Source organism: Pelodiscus sinensis, chromosome 19, assembly GCF_049634645.1.
Source record: "Pelodiscus sinensis isolate JC-2024 chromosome 19, ASM4963464v1, whole genome shotgun sequence".
NCBI lineage: Eukaryota > Metazoa > Chordata > Testudines > Trionychidae > Pelodiscus > Pelodiscus sinensis.
In genome coordinates this window covers 3,920,738-3,938,390 of record NC_134729.1, presented here as the reverse complement: position 1 = coordinate 3,938,390, position 17,653 = coordinate 3,920,738, and the positions used below count along the sequence as shown (strand labels likewise).

Genomic DNA, 17,653 nt, shown 5'->3' with positions numbered 1-17,653 from the left:
CAAGAACGGCTCCCCCACGGATGGCACCGAGTACGGACTACCGAGGGCCACACCGCCTTCCTCTCGGCAGAAGGCCCGACGTGATCGCTACAGTAATGTGCTCCCGAGTGCGGCCCGGCCACCGGCTGCACACACAGCTCCCGGGCCCCACCCGCAAAGCCCCCCAGGCTCAGCTACAGCTGAGTGATTCAGCTCACGCCGGAGCAGCTTCTGCTTGTGGCTCGGGCAGGCCCTGGTTCAGGACAGTGGCTCTCCTGGGACTCAGAGGATTGTCTCTGGCGGCAGGACCTAGCAGCGGGGAAAGTTCCCAGGCTCGCAGCGTCCCCGCGGCTGGATTCTCAGCTTGGGGCTCCAGGAGATGTAAGGTCCAGACCAAACGTATGTTTCCGCCCCCCCCATGCTGCCCACCGGTGAGGGGCACAGCCGCTCCGCTGGGGACAGGGCAGGTAACTCCGCGGGCAAATGCAACCAAACACTGAACCAAGGGGAGGGTCGGCACGTCCCGGAGGCAGCCGCCGGCGAGCGGGAGCGAAACGCCAGGGAGCACAGGAACGCCGCGGCCACCGAGCCACTTACCGTTCTGGATGAGGATCTGAGAGCGCGTGAAGCGTCCGTGGATGGCAGCCATGTGCAAAGGGCTCTTCCCTTCCTTACTCTGCAGAGAGAGGGGAAACTCGCCAGCCGGGGGCAAAGCGTCCCCTAGCTCTGCTACGGAGGGGTCACCATTTCTTCCACACCCGGTCCCTCTCCTGGGCCCCCAACTCCTCCCCTGCAGGCCCACGGCCCGGCCCCGCCCACCTGGAAGTTCACGTCGGCGCCGTTGTTCACCAGCAGCTCCAGGCAAAGGGCCCCGTTGGTGGAGACGGCGGCAAAGTGCAGCGGGGTGAAGCCCTTCTCGTTGGGCTGGTTGACGTTGGCGCCGGCGTTGACCAGCTCGTTGGCCACCGCGTCCTGGCCCATGTAACAGGCGATGTGGAGGGCGGTGTTCCCAAAGGAGTTGGGCTCGTCGATCTGCGGGGGGTGAAGAGAGCCCAGGGATGGCAGCGGGGCGCGGGCCAGGGTGGCCACGCCCAGAGGGGAAAAAGCCCAGGCAGGCCACCCCCAATCCCTTCCCCATCAGTGCCTGGGGTTCCCCTCGCACCCCCACAGACGCCGACCACTGGGCACAGGACAGGAAGGGAGATCCCCGCTCCGGGGGGGACTGGGGCAGGACAGTGGTGTTAGCTCCCCTAACTCTTGGGGAAAGCGTGGGCGGCGCTTCAAAACCTGCAAGAGACCAGGGCCTCGGATTTCCACCTCTAGCTTCAGGGGCAGCAGCATCCCGCTGGGATCCGCAAGTGTGACCTCCCCCAACAGCCACAGCTGCCCCACAGATTTCCTGGCCAGTCACCCATCTGGGTCCTAACGGGGCCGGGGACACCTCACAGTCCCCAGGATGTCGCCCAGTGCCTGCCTGCACCCAGCGCCCTCCTCGGAGCCGGCAGGGCCAGCCCCAAGCCGCCGCCGGCCTCACCTCGACTCCCAGCCTCAGCAGATGTTTCACCACCTCGATCTGGCCGCTGGCGGCCGCGGTGTGGAGCAAGGTGTACCCCTTCTTGTCCTTGCACATGACGTCAGCGCCCCGGGCCGCCAGCAGCTTCAGCACTTCCAAATGCCCTGCGCAAAGGAAACTGACTCAGCGGCCGGCGAGTCCCGAGCGCCTGGACCAAGGCGGCGGCAAGGAGGCCTCAGGGTCGATACGCCGCCAGCAGCCACGGGACAGGGGACCTGCCAGCGCGAGCCATGGAACAGCACCCGAGGGGATGGATGTTGGGGGCTCCCCGCCAGGGCTAGGCGCAAACAGGCGGACCAGAGGGGGAAAGAGGCCCTGCCCCGCACTTGGCCCAAGAACAAGGCGATTCCCAGAAGCTTCGGCTTGCTCAACATGGGACAAGCGGGCAAGAGCTTTGCCAAGTCCCCGGATCCTCCGTGCCACGCCTCCCCCAGCCCTGCAGCACCCTGCCGCTGGCCACGACCTGCAGGACTTGGGGCTACTGGCCGTATAACAAATGGCATGGGGCTGCCCCTGCCCTGCCTTTGTGGACCCATAGGACGGCTCAAGGCAACTGCCCCGGGCCCTGTGCTTTGGGGGGCCCCGTGGGGACCTGCCTCCACTCTCACTGACAGTGGCTGGAAGTGGCGCGCCCCTGCTGCCCTGAATCCCGGCCGCGTCACCCTGCTTCCTGCCGCGGCTGCTGAGTGCAGGGGCCAATCCCCTCCCTTCCCCCAAGGGATGCAGCTGGGGGCCGGGCAGAGCAGGTTGGGTCCAAGTCGCTCTGCTTCCTGCCGCAGCTGGTGAGCGCAGGAGTGGGCCCGACCCCCTTCTACCAGCACCAGGCCCCCCAGCTAGTCCCTGGCCCGCGTAGCTGGGGGGAGGAGCCTGTTCCTGAGGTTGGGCCACAAGTGGGCCGGGTGATCGGGGCTTGCTGGTCCACGGCCTCCTGGCCAAGCTGCCCCGTGGCACCTCCGTAACACCACCCGTCCTCCTGAGCCCAGCATCTCCCCCCACGCCAGAGCTCCGCCGGCTCTGTCCCTTCTCCGCCAACACAGTGAGCTGCACGACGCCCAGCAGGGCCAAGCCCGGGACAAGGGAGGTCTGGCGCCCTGGCTGCGAATGAACCGTGACACCGTCAGGTCCCCCACGCCATCCCAGCTGCAGCTTTTGGGGTACTGTGTGCAGAACCGGTGAGTCTGGGGGAAGGGGAGAACCCCTCGATTGTGCCCCTCCTGGACTCATCTCCTGTGCCACCTGCTGTACCCACAGCAGAGCCCCAAGGGGGGACAACGGGGAAGCCCCAGATCACTAATACAGGCACCAGCAGGCAAGGCATGAGGGAGGGTACCTAGGAAGGCTGCCCAGTGGATGGGCTGACGCTCCTTCTTGTCACATGTGCTCAGGCTGGCCCCTTTATTTAAGAGCAAGTTCACCATCTGGAGGAGAGAGAAAGCAGCTGGAGGAATGGCTCCCTCCACCACACCGCGCCAGCCCCGCCCCGGCACATGTGAGAGCCTCGTGCTTTCGGCAGCGCCGCACCGACCCTCTCTGCCAGCTCGGTACGGCCGTGCGGCACCCAGCGTGACAGCGCCCTCAGAGCCGCCAGGCTGGACCAGCACCCCCAGCCTAGCTGTGGAACGTGCCCAGCTGGGGATGCAGCTGGAGGAGGCCGGTCGCCCCAGGGAGGGCTCTGACAGGTGTGCCACCACGATGGAGGGGTCCCCAGGGTAGGAGAAAAAAGTTCCGAAAAGGGCAACAAAAATGATGAGGGGTTTGGAACGGGTCCCACAGGAAGAGCTTAGGGACTTTCAGCTTCGAAAAGAGGAGACTCCGGGGGGATAGGTAGAGTCTATAAAATCAGGACTGGTGAATAAGGAAATGTTATTTACTTTTCTCACAACATAAGAACGAAGGGTCACCAAATGAAAAGAACAGCTAGCAGATTTAAAACGGATAACAGGAAGTACTACTTCATGCAACGCACAGTCAATCTGTGGAACTCCTTGCCGGAGGATGGGGACTTTAACAGGGTTCCAAAAAGAGCTCGATAGATTCCTGGAGGTTAGGTCCATCAGTGGCTATTAGCCAGGCTGGGGAGGAATGGTGTCCCTAGCCTCTGTGTGTCTGGAAACGGGTGACAGGGGAGGGATGATGTGAGGACTCCCTGCTGTGTTCCCTCCCTCTAGGGCACCTGGCATTGGCCACTATGGGCAGACAGGACACGGGGCTGGACGGACCATTGGTCTGACCCAGTCTGGCCGTTCTTATGTGACAGACGCTGCACCTGGGGCGCCCGTGGGATTGGATTTCTCACGCTGCCCGCCCCAGCTTCTCCCTGCTCCCCCGAGGATCCTACACCTGCAGTGCATGAACCTAAGGATGCAGCACTTCCACCATCAGCTCTCTCGGCCATATTCTGGCAGCACCTCCGGACCACCCGCACCGTGAGCCCCGGCAGGCCCTGGGGCGTCTGCGCGCCAGGAGCGACTCTCCGAGCAGCCTGCTCACCTCGATGTGCCCGCTGTGCACGGCGTGGTGCAGCGCTGTGCGGCCCGTGCGATCCGCCACGTTGACGCTGCTCAGCAGGGGGATGATGGCCTCTGCGCACTTGGTGGCTCTGTTGGCAGCAGCAACGTGCAGTGGCGTTTGCCAGTACTTGTCGCGAGCGTTGACGTCGGCCGAGTGCTTCAGGAGGAGGTTAAGTGCCTTCTGCCGGGACAGGGAAAGGGCAGCTGTCAGACAAGCAGCCCGGGCTGGTCTCGAAACGAACCCAAGCAGCCAGCGCTGAAGGGGAAGGTTCCCCTACTTAGATTGCAACTGCAGCCCACCACCAGGCTGGGAACTACAACTCCCAGCATGCAGTGCATCACAGTTGCACTCATAGCTGTTCCCAGAGTAGGCCTGGCTGGCAAGGGAAGGCTGCAATTTGGTTGGCTTTGTGCACCACATGGCTGTCACTCTGGGCAGCACCTTGCCCGCTACCCTGCCGCAGAGGAGAGGGTCTGGGGGTGAGTGGGACCGGCTCTCAGGCCCTGCCCCCGCTAGGGCAAGGCGTCCTGGTGTCCTTTTAAAACAGGCTGCGAGGATCGCACCTCGGCTAGGATGGTGCAAACTCCTAGTGCACACGGGGCAAGCTGCTGCGTGACGCGTGTTACCAGACCGGCACATGTCCTTTTAAACATGCTGGCGACCACGTATGAATGACGCCTGTTTTCTTAGCCTCACGGGGGGGGGGGGGCAAACCAGCCGAGTGGCCTGGGATGGGCTCGCGCACGGCTCCGGGCGAATTCTAGCTGTGCCCCCAAAACCACTGCTCTGACAGCTCAGCCCCACCGTGCCTGCATAGAAGCAGCGGGGGACAGGAAGGGCAACCAAGGCCTGGCCCTCAGTCAAGGGTGCTCGCTGGCAGAGCTGGTGGGGGCAGAGAGCACCGTACCAGGCACTCGCTAGCAGCACTCCGATTAGTCCTTCATTTCTTTCAGCAGTTTCTTCTTAAAAACTGAAATCGGGACAAAGTCACGGCCAGCCGCCTATGGAAACCAAGAGGCTGAGGCTGGGGTCTTCAAAGGTCCCCGTGCACCCCCCACTATATGGAATTTCAATGGATGCAGGGCACCTAAATCCCTTGGGCCTCCATACACCTGTGCCCGATTTCACCTAGAGCTGCGGGGTCCAACCAGTTCTGAAGCAGTGGCTACTACTAGCCACTCTCAATCGGCCAAACAGCCACACATGGCTAGTGGCTAGTCAGGGTATTGGACTCCACGGAGCTAAGAGCCTCTCCCAGTGGTCAGTGACAAACCTCAAAGGGAGGATTAGTGCATAGCCACTTTGCTATTCCAGTAAGGGGCAGGGAGGCCGATGGTGGGGCACCGTGTGGCCGATCGAGGCCCTGAAATCGGGCAGGGAAGCCGCCCCCTACAAAACGAGATGCCTTCTACAGCTCCATTCTCCAGCCTGACCCCGCAGAAAATCTGAAAGCAGCGACGTCGGCCTTCATGCAGGGCGCAGCTGGCACTGTCCTGCCAGAGACCCCGCTGCCCACCACAAGGGTGGCACGGAGCGGGCTCCAGAAAGCCGATTGCTCCAGCAGCTTCCCAGGAGGGTGCAGCGTGTAGCTCTCGCCCCCCCCCCGGCTTTGTGTCTCCAGGCCGCTCGCAGGGGTCGTGGGAGCACGCAGATAGAGCCCACCCCGCAAACCGCTGCTTTGCGCCCGCCTGTGGGACCTGGTCAGGAAAGCAGCCGCCTTTGCCCTGGGCTTTCGAGGGAGGAATCACGCTGGGAGGCGGCAGGCAGGCCCCGGCCTGCAAGGGTGGCAGGTTCAACGCCAGCCTAGCTCGGGAGCGACCAAAAGGTTCGCCAGCTTCTCTGGGTGCCCTAGAGGGCAAGCAGCACCTTCCACATCGCAGCAGCGGCCGCCCTCCACCACTGGCAGCCTCCCTCAAGTACTGACTGGGCCCTGACACCCCCCCCCCCCCTTAAGAAGGCCCTTGGAGCCTGAAGCCACATGGTGGATGGGCGGGTGAGGGAGGGGGTAGGTGGCACATGTGCGCAATCTGCCCATTGTAAGCTGAGAGGGGCCTTTGGCGTGATCTGACACCCTTCCCCTGTGCTAAATCCCCTGGGGATCTCAGCAGGGAGCCCTGTGATCTTCCAGTTAACGAGCATTCTCCAGTGACTCACACAGTGCGAGAAACAGACCCATGCGACGCAGTGACCTACATTGTATCACACCCCACCCCCTTTCCGAGGGCAATGCCCCACGACCCCCTTCCCCGTGGGGCCAGCTGATCCTGAGCAGGAACGCATCGCTGCCGAGGGCCTGGGGGAACAGGAGGGGGACTAGGCAAGGGAGGTGATGGGGGATAGAAGCTAGCTGCCAGGGAAGCAGCTCAGCAGTCGGCGTGGCCTGAGGTCGTGGGGGGGGGGGGGTAGCAGAGAAAAGCCACTACAGAAGTTAACTGGCTCGAGGGGAGAACAAAGCCGTTCGGGGAATTCCCTCCTGGGAGCAGTGGTGTGCAGGGTAGGGATGTAAGCGACTAATTGACTAGCTGCTTCCCCCCCACCTGCTGCTTCTATCAGAAAGAGGCTGCAAGGGAGGGATAAGGAGGGGGTGCTGGGGGAGCCGGCTTAAAAGCCAGTCCCCCCCAGCTCCAGCTCTGTGGGAGGGGCGCAGAGGTGGCGTTCCACCTTCAAAATGTACAAGGGTCCCGGCTGGGGCTCTTGTCAATTTCAAAGCGGAAGCGCCACATGGAGCCGGGGGCCAGTGGGGGACTCAGAGTCCCCAGCTGGCCCTGGGCTCCACGCGGCGTTTCAATCATTCCAAAGGCGGAACGCCACCCGGGCTCGTGCTCCATTTCAAAGCGGAAGCGCCCTTCTCGACTAATCAACTAGTCAATGGAAATTCCATCGACTATTCGACTCGTCGATTAAGCTACTTCCACATCCCTAGTGAAGGGCAGACAGGTCCCTTCCCCACGGCCTGCCTGAGTGTGGGCAGACAGCCCCTTCCACGGAGCAATGCTGGGGACAAGACCCCAGCTCGCACCACATCGCCCCCCCCGGAATTCAAAGCCAGGATCCAGAACCTGGCTGCAGCTGCCGGCCTGGAAATATCCCCAGCGCTGGGATCGATTCCACCAGGGAGCGCTTGAAAAGCACTGAGGAGACTTAGACCCTGAAATTCCACTGAGGGTCTCAAAGGGCTTTGCCGACCACGGACCCCACAATGGCCCCCGAAAGGCAGGTTGGCTACTCCCCCCGTTCCAGACAAGCCGAGTCAAGCACGCAGAGGGACAAAGCCATTTTGCTTATGTTCAAGCCGGACGATAGGGACAGGCCCCTGGCTCCGGCCGCTATACTGCACTCTCCAGCCACCAGTCCGTGCTCGCTGGCTTCGAGTGCAGCAAGGGAGGTGTAGGCTGGACAGTAGGAAACGCTTCCTAGATGCCCAGGGGGTTAAGCACTGGAATAAACTGCCCAGGAAGTGGTGGAATCTCCATCCCTGGAGATTACGAGCAGAACAGACAAACCCGTCAAAAACGATAATATTCAGTCCTGCCGCGAGTGCAGAGACTGAGGCGACCTCTTGAGGTCCCTTCCAGTCCTTTGACCCTCTGATTCTACCCTCGCTTATTCACTTAGTCAGCCTCTGCCCCAATCCTGTGGCCAGAACAAAAGCCCCGCCCCCTAGCGTCTCTGCCCAACACGGGCCAGCGACGATGAATGACCCGTGACAAGTGAGCTGCAGAGCATGGAGGCGCCAGTGGCCGGTTCATGACGTTTGGGCTCAGAGTTGTACGTCTTTGCCTATGTAACGTGTGAGTGGCGGGGAGGCAAACGCTCGGCCCCACTTGCTCACTGCAGGCAGGGTGGGGTGAAGAAAAGTTCTGGGACACCGAATTGCTATTCCTGGCATCCCGGAGAAGCCTCCCATAAGGAGCTAGCCTGTGGGATGCCAGGGGAGCATTTGCCTGGTACAAGAACCTGGCATCTCCAGGCTATTGTCCAGGCGAGGGGTGCCGGGCAATTCAGTCAATTCATGGCCCCACCCTTCTGTCCTGTGCATGCTGACAGGTTCAATTCTATTCATCCACGGACAGCCGCGGGACGGAGGGCGGCGTTTGACCTCTCTCATTGTCACAGGAACATGCTGGAAACCGATGCAGAGAGCTGCCTGGGAGGGAAGATTTAAGGACGCAAACCTTGGCTAAACAGCCATATATGGGCCCATCCCCGCTGCTGGCCAAGGAACTCTGGGGCATGGACGTGACCATGGAGGCGAGCCCTAAGAAGGGGCAGGCGGGAGTTGAAAGATGCAAGCATCACAGGGGGAGGGGAACTGGTTAGGGTGGCCCCGGGGGATTGTTAAGCCTAGGAAAGGCTGAATATCAGGACATGCTTCCCGCCAGGGAGATCAAGTAGGCTGCAGCATCCTCCCCTAAAAGCAAGGGGTGGGATACGCTGCCGGGAGACCCATGAATTGGGGGAGGAGTAAAGGGAATTTGATGGGTCCTTCCCAGTTCTGTTTTCAAATCATTACGGGGGTCTGCATGGCCCTTCAACTGCGCTGAATGAGAGCAGCCGCCCCTGGGGCCCTCAGCCGGAATCAGAGCAGAGAACAAGGGGAAAGCAAACAGTTACCAAACAAGATCCCAGCCGAGACCGGCCGCAGCGTTACCGCGAGGGCACCCACCTCATTGCGAGAAGCTGCTGCACGGTGCAGCGGCGTTAGCCACACGGTGTCCTTCGCGTTCACGTTAGCACCTGGGGAGACAGAGCAGACGGGAGGTGACCACGTCCAGGCAAAGGGCCCAGGCTGCCAGACGAGCCAACGCGCCATCGCTGTGGTGCATCTGCTTGGTTAGAGAGCATGTCAATTTCCTCGGTTAAAGGAGGAAGCCTTTTGAGCATAGTTGGCTTGACCGCAAGGTCAGCAAAGCGATGGCATTTTGGGGGAGGGGGCAAATTCACACCTCAGAGCTGGGAGTTAAGCCAATCCAAGCCCCGGTGTCGACACGGCTGGGGGGATGGAAGGACCCCTTCTGTCACGTAGGCAATGTCTACCCTGCGGCACAGCTGCAGTTCTGAAGCCATGATGCCGCCTTGTAGAGCCGGCCTCCGTTTCGATGCCGCAAGAGACAGCGTGCAGCACCAGGGGCATAAGCTACGCTCCGCAGAGGGCTGCGTTAGGAACCTGTCAAGGGCTGCGGCTCTTTGGCCTGGCGCAGAGAGAACTCAGCCCAGGAGTGGATGGAAAAAACTGCATTTCCCAGCAGGCACTGCTCAGCCTGGCTCTCAGCGGCCACAAGACTACCAGTCCCAGAATGCAGTTCCTCGTTGTGATCTAAAAGGAGGCTGCTGGGACAGAGATGGCGCATGTCAAGCTGGAACCGGTAGGTCTCTGTTAGTTGTGCCTCTGTGGTCCTGACGAAGGAGTTCGCGGCTGCACTGCAGGAATCGGTGGGCTCTGCTTATTTCACCCCTGCTCTGCCAGACCCTGGCTCTCCTGTGTAGAGCTTACCTGCCCTGAAAGCCACAGGCAACGGGAGGGGGAAAGGGGGGGGTTTCTCATGCTGTGGCTGGAGCACCACCCCTTCAAGCAGCCAGGCCTAGTTAGCAATGCTCAGGGAAACTATTTCCCCAAAGCTCTGCTTGTCGGGCTGACTAGGATCTGCTGACAAGCCGAGGGTCCCTAGCGGGGGAGCAGTGCAGGTGGAGGTGGGTTGAGGGGCCTTGTTTCTCCCACCTGTGACGTGAGAGAGGGAGTGTGGACGCCGATGTGAGCTGTTTCGGAGGGAAATGGAGGGCGGGTACCTAGAGCTAGAAGGAAACACGCTGCAGGGCAGGTGCTGAGCCACATTCTCTGGTCCCTAGCCCACTTGTGCAGTTCCCCCGGCCGGTGCGGTCAACACTCTTCAAGCCTGAACAGCCCCCGGCGCCCCACCCAGAACTCAACGCCCCCCAGTCCCGATCCATAACCTAGTACAGCGAGAGGCGCCCCCCACCTCTGCTGGTGCCCGATCTCCAGACCAGTCCCAAGTTGTTTTAAGATTTGCACAAGCGTCTTCTCGGGATCTGGGGGAGAGCAACCAACCACACTGCCCTTGTGACTCAGGCAACGACTGCTGCGGAGGAGAATCCCTTGCACCCCGGCACCCTGGCGCTGCAGCCCTTCTGTGCTAGACCCCGAGGAGGGTCTGGCCAGCTGAGCCTTCATGCACCCGTGCTGCCAGCTGTACTGGGCAGGCCTTCCCTTACCTGACAGTATTAGGAGCTCAATGATTGGTACATCTCCTAGGTAGGCAGCAGCATGCAGGGGGGTTCGGCGTTCTTGGTCCTGCAAGGGAGATAAGACAGGCCGTGATGCACCTATCGGGGGGGGGGGGGCAGTGAACACAGCTTCTTCCCCATCCAACTTCCCCTCCCTTAAGACAAAAACATCTCCCAGCATCCGGGTGTGAGCAGGAGGCGTGTTGGCTTTGGACCAGCAACAACACAGTCTGGTGGGGAAACCATGCACTAAAGGGTGTGTGTCAGGTAAAGCAAGGGGCTGGGAGCCAGGGTTCTAGTCCCAGTTTGGAGAGGCAAGAGGGCCTAATGGTTAGCGCAGGGGGGAGAGGCTAGGAGCCAAGATTCTCAGCTCATTTCTAGCTCTGTCACTAACTTGCTCTGTGGTCTTGGGCAAGTCACTTCCCTTCCTGCGTGCTCCAGATACCAGAGATGGTGTCTAGCTTAGAGCACGGCACGGCTGAACGAAGGTCTGAAAACACAGGGAGATGCCTACACGAAAGGCTTAGAAAACCACCAAGCATCACCCCAGGGCTCCACCTGCCCAGCCCCATAGCCTGAGATTTTAGACTTTGGGTCAAGGGCCAACAGCAATGCAAGTTGTCGAGTGCTGTGAGCAGCTCCCAAATCATGCCTAAATGCCTGGGCGAAGCTAAAACCGTGCAGGAAACACGGCTGAGATCGGATCAGTCTTCTTTGCTTGATGCTGGATCCTTGGTTACCCCTCCCTCGAGGCATTTGTCTTGGTGTCGGCAAACGCCAAGCGAGTGGGAGGCGCAAGAAAAGTTTTAAGTAGAGATGTAAACGGGTAACCAGTTAACCACCACCCTTACAAGGTGATGCTTACCAGTTAACTGGTGACCAGTCCCCGGCCTGGCCGGAGCAGCTCCCACCCTTGGTGCGGGGGGTCCTGCTCAGCTGAAGCAGCCCAGCCAGACCCACTGGGCTGTGCCGTGGGCGGGGGCTGCTCTAGCGCCCCCCACATGCCACCAGTTGAACATAATTTAACCGGTTAACATTTTAAACGGGATTTTACATCCCTAGTTTTAAGCCTCACACATTAGTTGCATTTAAGAAAAGTTGTATGTTTGTATTAAGTAAAAAACCAAAAAAGTGGGTTTTTGCTGATTTCCAGAATCTAGGACCTGCCCCAAAGGACCCGGAGAAGCGGAAAGTGAAACTGACGAATCTCAGTCCCCAGTGAAATCAGCACCCGAGGCGCTAAGCGCATTAAGTGTTAATCCTTCTCTCCTATTCCCAGAGCAAAGGCGTTTGAGAGGAAGGAGGATCATGACCCAGTCCCTTTAGGTGTTATCGCGCCCCTGAACGAGGCAGCCCCGGAACACAGCCTTGTGGCCTCTTTGTGTAACGTGTCAGGATGTGATCTAATCACTGGTCCCCGGCGGCTGGCACAAAACGCTGGGCCTGCTCTCTGAGCCAGCACAGAGTCCGCAACGCTCGACTCAGATCCATGCAGCCCTGAATTTAGGGTACACAAGAGTCCTAACCAGGGATGTAACAGTGGAGTCCATTAACCAATTAAGTTTGTCGGTTAATGCTATAGACTACAGGCAGTCCCCGGGTTACATGGATCCGACTTACATCGGATCCCTACTTACAAACGGGGTGAGGCAACCCCGCACTAGCTGCTTCCCCCCAGCAGACCAGGGAGACGCGAAGCTAGTGCCCCCCCCCAGCAGACCAGGGAGACGCGAAGCTAGCGCCCCCCCCCAGCAGACCAGGGAGACGCGAAGCTAGCGCCCCCCCCCAGCAGACCAGGGAGACGCGAAGCTAGCGCCCCCCCCCCAGCAGACCAGGGAGATGCGGAGCGGCTTTTCTCAGCAGACACCTCAGCTTGAGAATAAAGGACTGAGGGAAGTGAGGTGTGGGAGAATAAAACTGAGCTCTGGAGAAATGTTTGGCTAGAGTTTCCCCTACAATATGTACCAGTTCCAACTTACATACAAATTCAACTTAAGAACAAACCTACAGTCCCTATCTTGTATGTAACCCAGGGACTGCCTGTACACACATTCCCTCCCTTCCCCCCAGTAAATTTTTTAGCAGGCCGGCCAGCAGCCCAGTTCAGTCTTGGCTCCCTTGAGGAGCCAGGCAGCCTGGCTCAGTTCTGGCGCGCGCCGGGTTCAGGAGCTTGGCCCCCCTGCACAGAGGCTGCTGCCACCCTGCGCTATCAGAGGCAGCAACGTGGGGCGACAGACAGCCAGTCTCTGAGGGGAGCTGGTTTTTAAACTGGCTCCTCTTGTGGACTAGCTCCCGCCTGGCTCCCTGTGCTGCTGCCTCTGATCCAGAGGCAGCAGCGTGGAATGGCAGGGGGTTCCTCGGGAGTGGGGCTTGAGCGCACTGGCTGCCGGCCCCACCCCCAGGGGACTACAGAATAGTCAAGGAACTCAGTGTATCTCCACCAGGGGTATGAGTACCCTTGGGTGTACTAGAGAGAAGTCTGGTGGGTTCATCAACACAACTGAAATTTGGAGAAGACTGAATTTTTGTTGTAAGTTTTACAGTGCTTTATTATTGGTGTACTTTTTACACCCAAAAAATTTCCTCGCCTGCCCGGCTACGATTCAGTTGTGTAAACAAATGTGTTGCAATTGTAGAAAAAAATGTGTCTGAAAACTGTAGGTACTGGGGGTACTTATTTTTTTTAAAGGGGTACTTTATAAAAAAAAAAAAAAGGTTGAGAAACACTGAATTGATAAGAATTCATGAGGTGAATCGATTATTCAATTAACCGATATTTAACGTCTCTCGTGCTAACCCCACGCATTCTGCAGCCTGGCCAGCAGGAGGCGGAAACATTAGATGCAATGATCAAGAACCTGCAGAAAAAATAACACCAGCCCCCAGCACAGCAAGGAGCAGCATGCAAGGAAGACCTGGGCCTATTGGGGAGTAGGCCGCTTACACAGAACCTGGGGCACCGAGCTAGAACCCAGTCTAACAGAGCAACTAATGGCTGACCCAGAGCCAATCCGGTGACAGACACCGAGGCTGACAATTGTTCTCAACAAGGAGGAGCGTCACTGAGATAACTGACTAAGAGTCATAGCGGATGCTCCGTCGGCGGCAGTTTCTCAATCAAGGCTAGATGTGTTTCTAAAAGACCCAGGCCAAGCAGGGAGCTCCCTGGTTCGGATTATCCTGATGGCCAGGCCAGATCCCTTCTAGCCTTGGACTCTGCTCACATGTCCAGCCTCCCCAGTAGGAGGTGACAGACCTCTCAGCCACACAACCTCCCACTGATTTGTTCGCAGGAAGCTTGTGAACCAGATTAAGGGAACAGTCGCCTCCAAGACCGGTTGGAACATTTGCACGTGGATTTTACACTCCTCTTCCTCAGGCCTGCTTCTTCAGGCGACATCACGTGCCACCGTCAGCCAAGGAGGCCTCTAAAAGCAGGACGCCCAAAACGAGCGTTACCGGGAGCTAGAGCAGGGCTACTCAGTATGCGGCCTGTGGGCTGCATGGTGCGGTTTGGGTTTACGCGGGGCTCAACACGCAGCCGGCAGGTGGGAGCCAAAACAAAAAAGCAGTCAATATAACGGTCTTCTGTGGATATGCATTTTAGTAGTTAAATTCCATTCCTGGACTATCGTTGCTCATTAAAAGTGCTATGACATGGGTAGAAATCGGGTAATATTGCATTTTATTAATATCAGCAGAACTGACTTAAATGATGATCATAATAATCAGGGCTCGACAAATCATGTAATTTGCTCGCCCGTGGCAAGTAGATTACAAGCCGGCACCGACGGCACTGCGTGATCTGCGCATGTGCAGCTCACAGAACCACACGGCTGGCGAGCAGGGCTCTCCACTGCTTGGCGAGCCCTGATAATAATATAATAGATGGAGACGTATCTATCTCATAGAGCTGGAAGAGACCTTGAAAGGTCATTGAGCCCAGTCCCCTGCCTTCACAGCAGGACCAAGTACCATGCCTGACAGATTTGCCCCAAACCCCTACATGGCCCCCGTCAAGGACTGAACTTACAACCCTGGGTTTAGCAGGCCAATGCTCAAACCACTGAGCTATCTCTTGCTCCCTCCCTCAGGCCCGCATATTGTGCAGTCTTGCCTTCATCTTCGTATTCATGCCTGTCAGTGTGAAAGAAGCTATTTGCATATATTTGCATATAAAGTTGCATGTATAGGCAACCACACTTCAGCTGCAGCCCTCTGCATGTGCTGGGAGTATCATTGTGGCCCCCGGAGCTTCCAAAGTTGGGTAGTCCTGAGCTAGAGGGATGCAGCTAACTAGCAAGAGAGGGACGAAACTGCAGCTGCTATTTGCCCTAAAGACGGGGTGTGGTCTGAAGACTACAGGCTGCAAGGTTCAATACGACACCTTCAACCCACGAGGCCAGATCCTCCCCAAACAACTCAACGGGTGTGGTAAGCTGCACGGCCATATCCGCAGGGTAAACAGCCAGGTAGGAAGGAGTGCTTGGTAGGCGGCATTTTGGCTATGCCCCCACTCCACTCGAGTGCTTTCTACAGCCCAATTTAAAAGAAGGGCAGAAATAGTGCGTCTGCCTTCCTCGGGACGTTCACTCTGCTCCCCCGACAGTCCTGCCTCGTTGCCCCTCCATTCCTCTGCAGCCTTCGAACGAAGAGCGGAAACCCGACAAGATGCTGCGCTAGTCGAATGCGTTCTAAACAGCAGGTAAATCGCCCAGCCCCCCCCGCACGCTCGGCTTGTGCAGGCTGAACCTCTCCAGCCTGGCACCCTCGGGACCTGTCTGCTGCTGAACCAGAGAATTTGCCACACCACAGGAGATCAATATTGTCAAGCAGCATCCCCGACACTTCCACTGCGGGCTGGGCTCTGAGAAGACACTGGGGGGAGGAATTAGAGCTAAACAGCAGCACAGAACACTGAGAGCCAGGACTGGTGGCTGTAAACAAACTTTATGGGACCCTGGCAAACTTGGCCACCCCCAATACATCAGTGGTCACCAGCCAATAGATCAGGATCTGTTGGTAGGACTTGGAGCTGGTGATAGGGGATCCTGACTGGTTTGGCCAAGAGGCTGTCAAGGGCCTCCTCTCCCCACTGCCGTGTATCTCCTGCCCTTCCCTGGGAGCCTCCTGCTGCTGTGCAGAGCAGGGGAGGGAAAGGAGAGGGCACTGATGTCAGGGTGCCCCCCTCGCACCCTGTATCCTATCTCCACAGAACGGGGGGGGGGGGGGGGGCATAACAGGGCTTGGGATGGAGGGAGTTTGCTGGCTGCTTTTGAGAGTGGTGCAGGGCCAGGCCTGCCTTAGCCCCACTGCACCACCCCTCAGGAGCGACCTGAGGTAAGCAATGTCCAGCTGGAGCCCTCATCCTGAACCCCTGCCCCAGTCATGAACCCCCTCCTGCACCCCAACTCCCTGCCCAGGCTCAACTCGGAGCCCCTGTCACCCTCCAAATCCCTTAGCCCAAGACCAGAGCCTGAGCCCCAACCTTCTGCCCCTGCCTGATGAAAGGGAAGGAGAATGGGGGAGGGAGGGAGGATGAAGTGAGCAGGAGTGGGGCCTCGTAGAAGGGGTGGGGCAGAGGCGGGGCCTTGGAGAAGGGGCATGAAGGAGGCGGGACAAGGGTTTGCGGTAGATTTGGGTAGATCGTGGATTGCACTTATATTCAAAAAGTGATCTCGTGCTTAAAAAGGTTGGAGACCACTGCGATGAGTGGACATCCGGCAAATTAAAATCATGCTGGACCAGAGAGGTTCAACTGAACTGTTACCCCCATTTTGCAGATGGGGAGACAGAGGCCCTGGACAAAGCCCAGACTGCTAAAGATATGGAGGCATCCCAACACCTACCGGACTTTGGAGCCTACGGCAGTGAAGTGTTTCAAAAAACCCTTTAAAAATCTGAGCCAAAAATAACACCAGCCCAGAGCACAACTTTGCAAGTCAATGGCAAAGCCAGGAACAAGCACCCAGACACCTGGCCTCCAAGTTGTCTGCTCCGACCACTAGGCTCCGTCACACTGCAGAAAAGATTCCTGCCCACGAACCAGCAGCACAGCGGCTCCACCCTAGCTGCTTTGGCAACACAAGCGTATTTCAGCAGCAAACCAGTGGACTGTTCAATTTAAGACCGGCGCGTCAGGGTGCCCGGCAGCAGCTCCTCCCACACTCACCAATATATTGATATTCTCCTTCTGGTTCAGCAATGACCGCACCTCCTCTATATCGCGGTTGAAGATGGCTTGGACCAGAGGAGGCTGCAAAGAGAAAGACAATCACACCGTGAGGCAGGGACAATGAACGTGCACGGCCGAGAAGAGATCCATACCCGCCCCCGAGACCAGCACGAGACGTTAGCGACACCACCACACCTCTGGTTTTGGGAGGACCCAGATTCAGTGGCAAAGAACAAAATCTACTGAGCCATGCCAGTGAGGAGTCAGACCCAGCCGCAGCTTCTAACAGGAGCTTCCCCCCAACCCAGCAGCGAAAGGCTTTTAATATTCATTCAAGTCAATTTCTGTTTAAAAAAACCCCAAAACACAAAAACCACAGACCCTGCTGCTTCTGCAAAGCTTAGAAAACGTAAGGGAAGTTAGCGGGGGTGCAGACTGCCAGGTTATCCACCCTGGAGAATAAAGGCATATGATCAAGAAGAGCACCCCACCGACAGACCTGGAAAGACCACGGTTGGGAGGGTGGGTCAGAGAGCACCCATGTAGGCCCAGATCCTGGTCAGTGCGAACAGGACCAAACCCTGGGTCCCCCGAGCTTCCCTACAATCCAACTGCTGCGTGTTGTGGTGGGTTCTCTGATGTGGAGGCTTTCCTACTGAGGACCGGCCCAAGGCCCAAACCCCTTTCACACAGGGGCCACGCTCAACAGCTGGCAACGGCTTCTGATTACTCTGTTGGGGACCTTGTAAAAGAGGGATTGGCCATTTATAAGACTAGCCAGAGTCATAATGCCAACAAAATTGGTTCAGGAGGACACACAAATCTTCCTGCTTCACAGCTTAAACCATTCTCTGTTGGGATGAGACCTTCCTAGAGGGTAGATTATCCCACATCTGCCCTCCCTGGGGGCTGCTTGCAATTTCCTTTCAAGCGGCTGGTGCTGGCCATGGTCTGAGACAGGCTACTGGCTAGATCACAGTGGCCAACCCATTAAACAAACAGAGCCGAAACAGTAGCAGAAAAATGTGAAGAGCTGCACCAGAACCTTTTTTTTTTAGCAAGTTTTGTTACCGGGGGGGGGGGGGGGGGGGAGGGGAGAAGAGCTCCCTACCAGCCCCCCAGAGTTGTTGAAGGGGGGGAAGAATGCTGCCCCTTTAAAAGACAAGGCCTTT

The 17,653-nt window shown here is 58.2% G+C and overlaps 1 protein-coding gene across 2 annotated transcripts in view; it reads right to left on the bottom strand.

Annotated features, from left to right (window-relative positions):
• ANKRD52 (ankyrin repeat domain 52) overlaps positions 1–17,653 on the bottom strand; it is a 59,580-nt gene that overhangs the window by 38,384 nt on the left and 3,543 nt on the right. For both annotated transcript variants that reach the window (XM_075901891.1, XM_075901892.1), the window contains exons 2-9: positions 16,479–16,562; positions 10,295–10,373; positions 8,730–8,800; positions 4,043–4,243; positions 2,883–2,970; positions 1,514–1,656; positions 799–1,011; positions 577–655 (exon numbers count right to left, since the gene is read on the bottom strand). In XM_075901891.1, the coding sequence (XP_075758006.1) occupies positions 577–655; positions 799–1,011; positions 1,514–1,656; positions 2,883–2,970; positions 4,043–4,243; positions 8,730–8,800; positions 10,295–10,373; positions 16,479–16,562 (958 nt within the window). The remainder of the gene's footprint in view (positions 1–576; positions 656–798; positions 1,012–1,513; positions 1,657–2,882; positions 2,971–4,042; positions 4,244–8,729; positions 8,801–10,294; positions 10,374–16,478; positions 16,563–17,653) is intronic.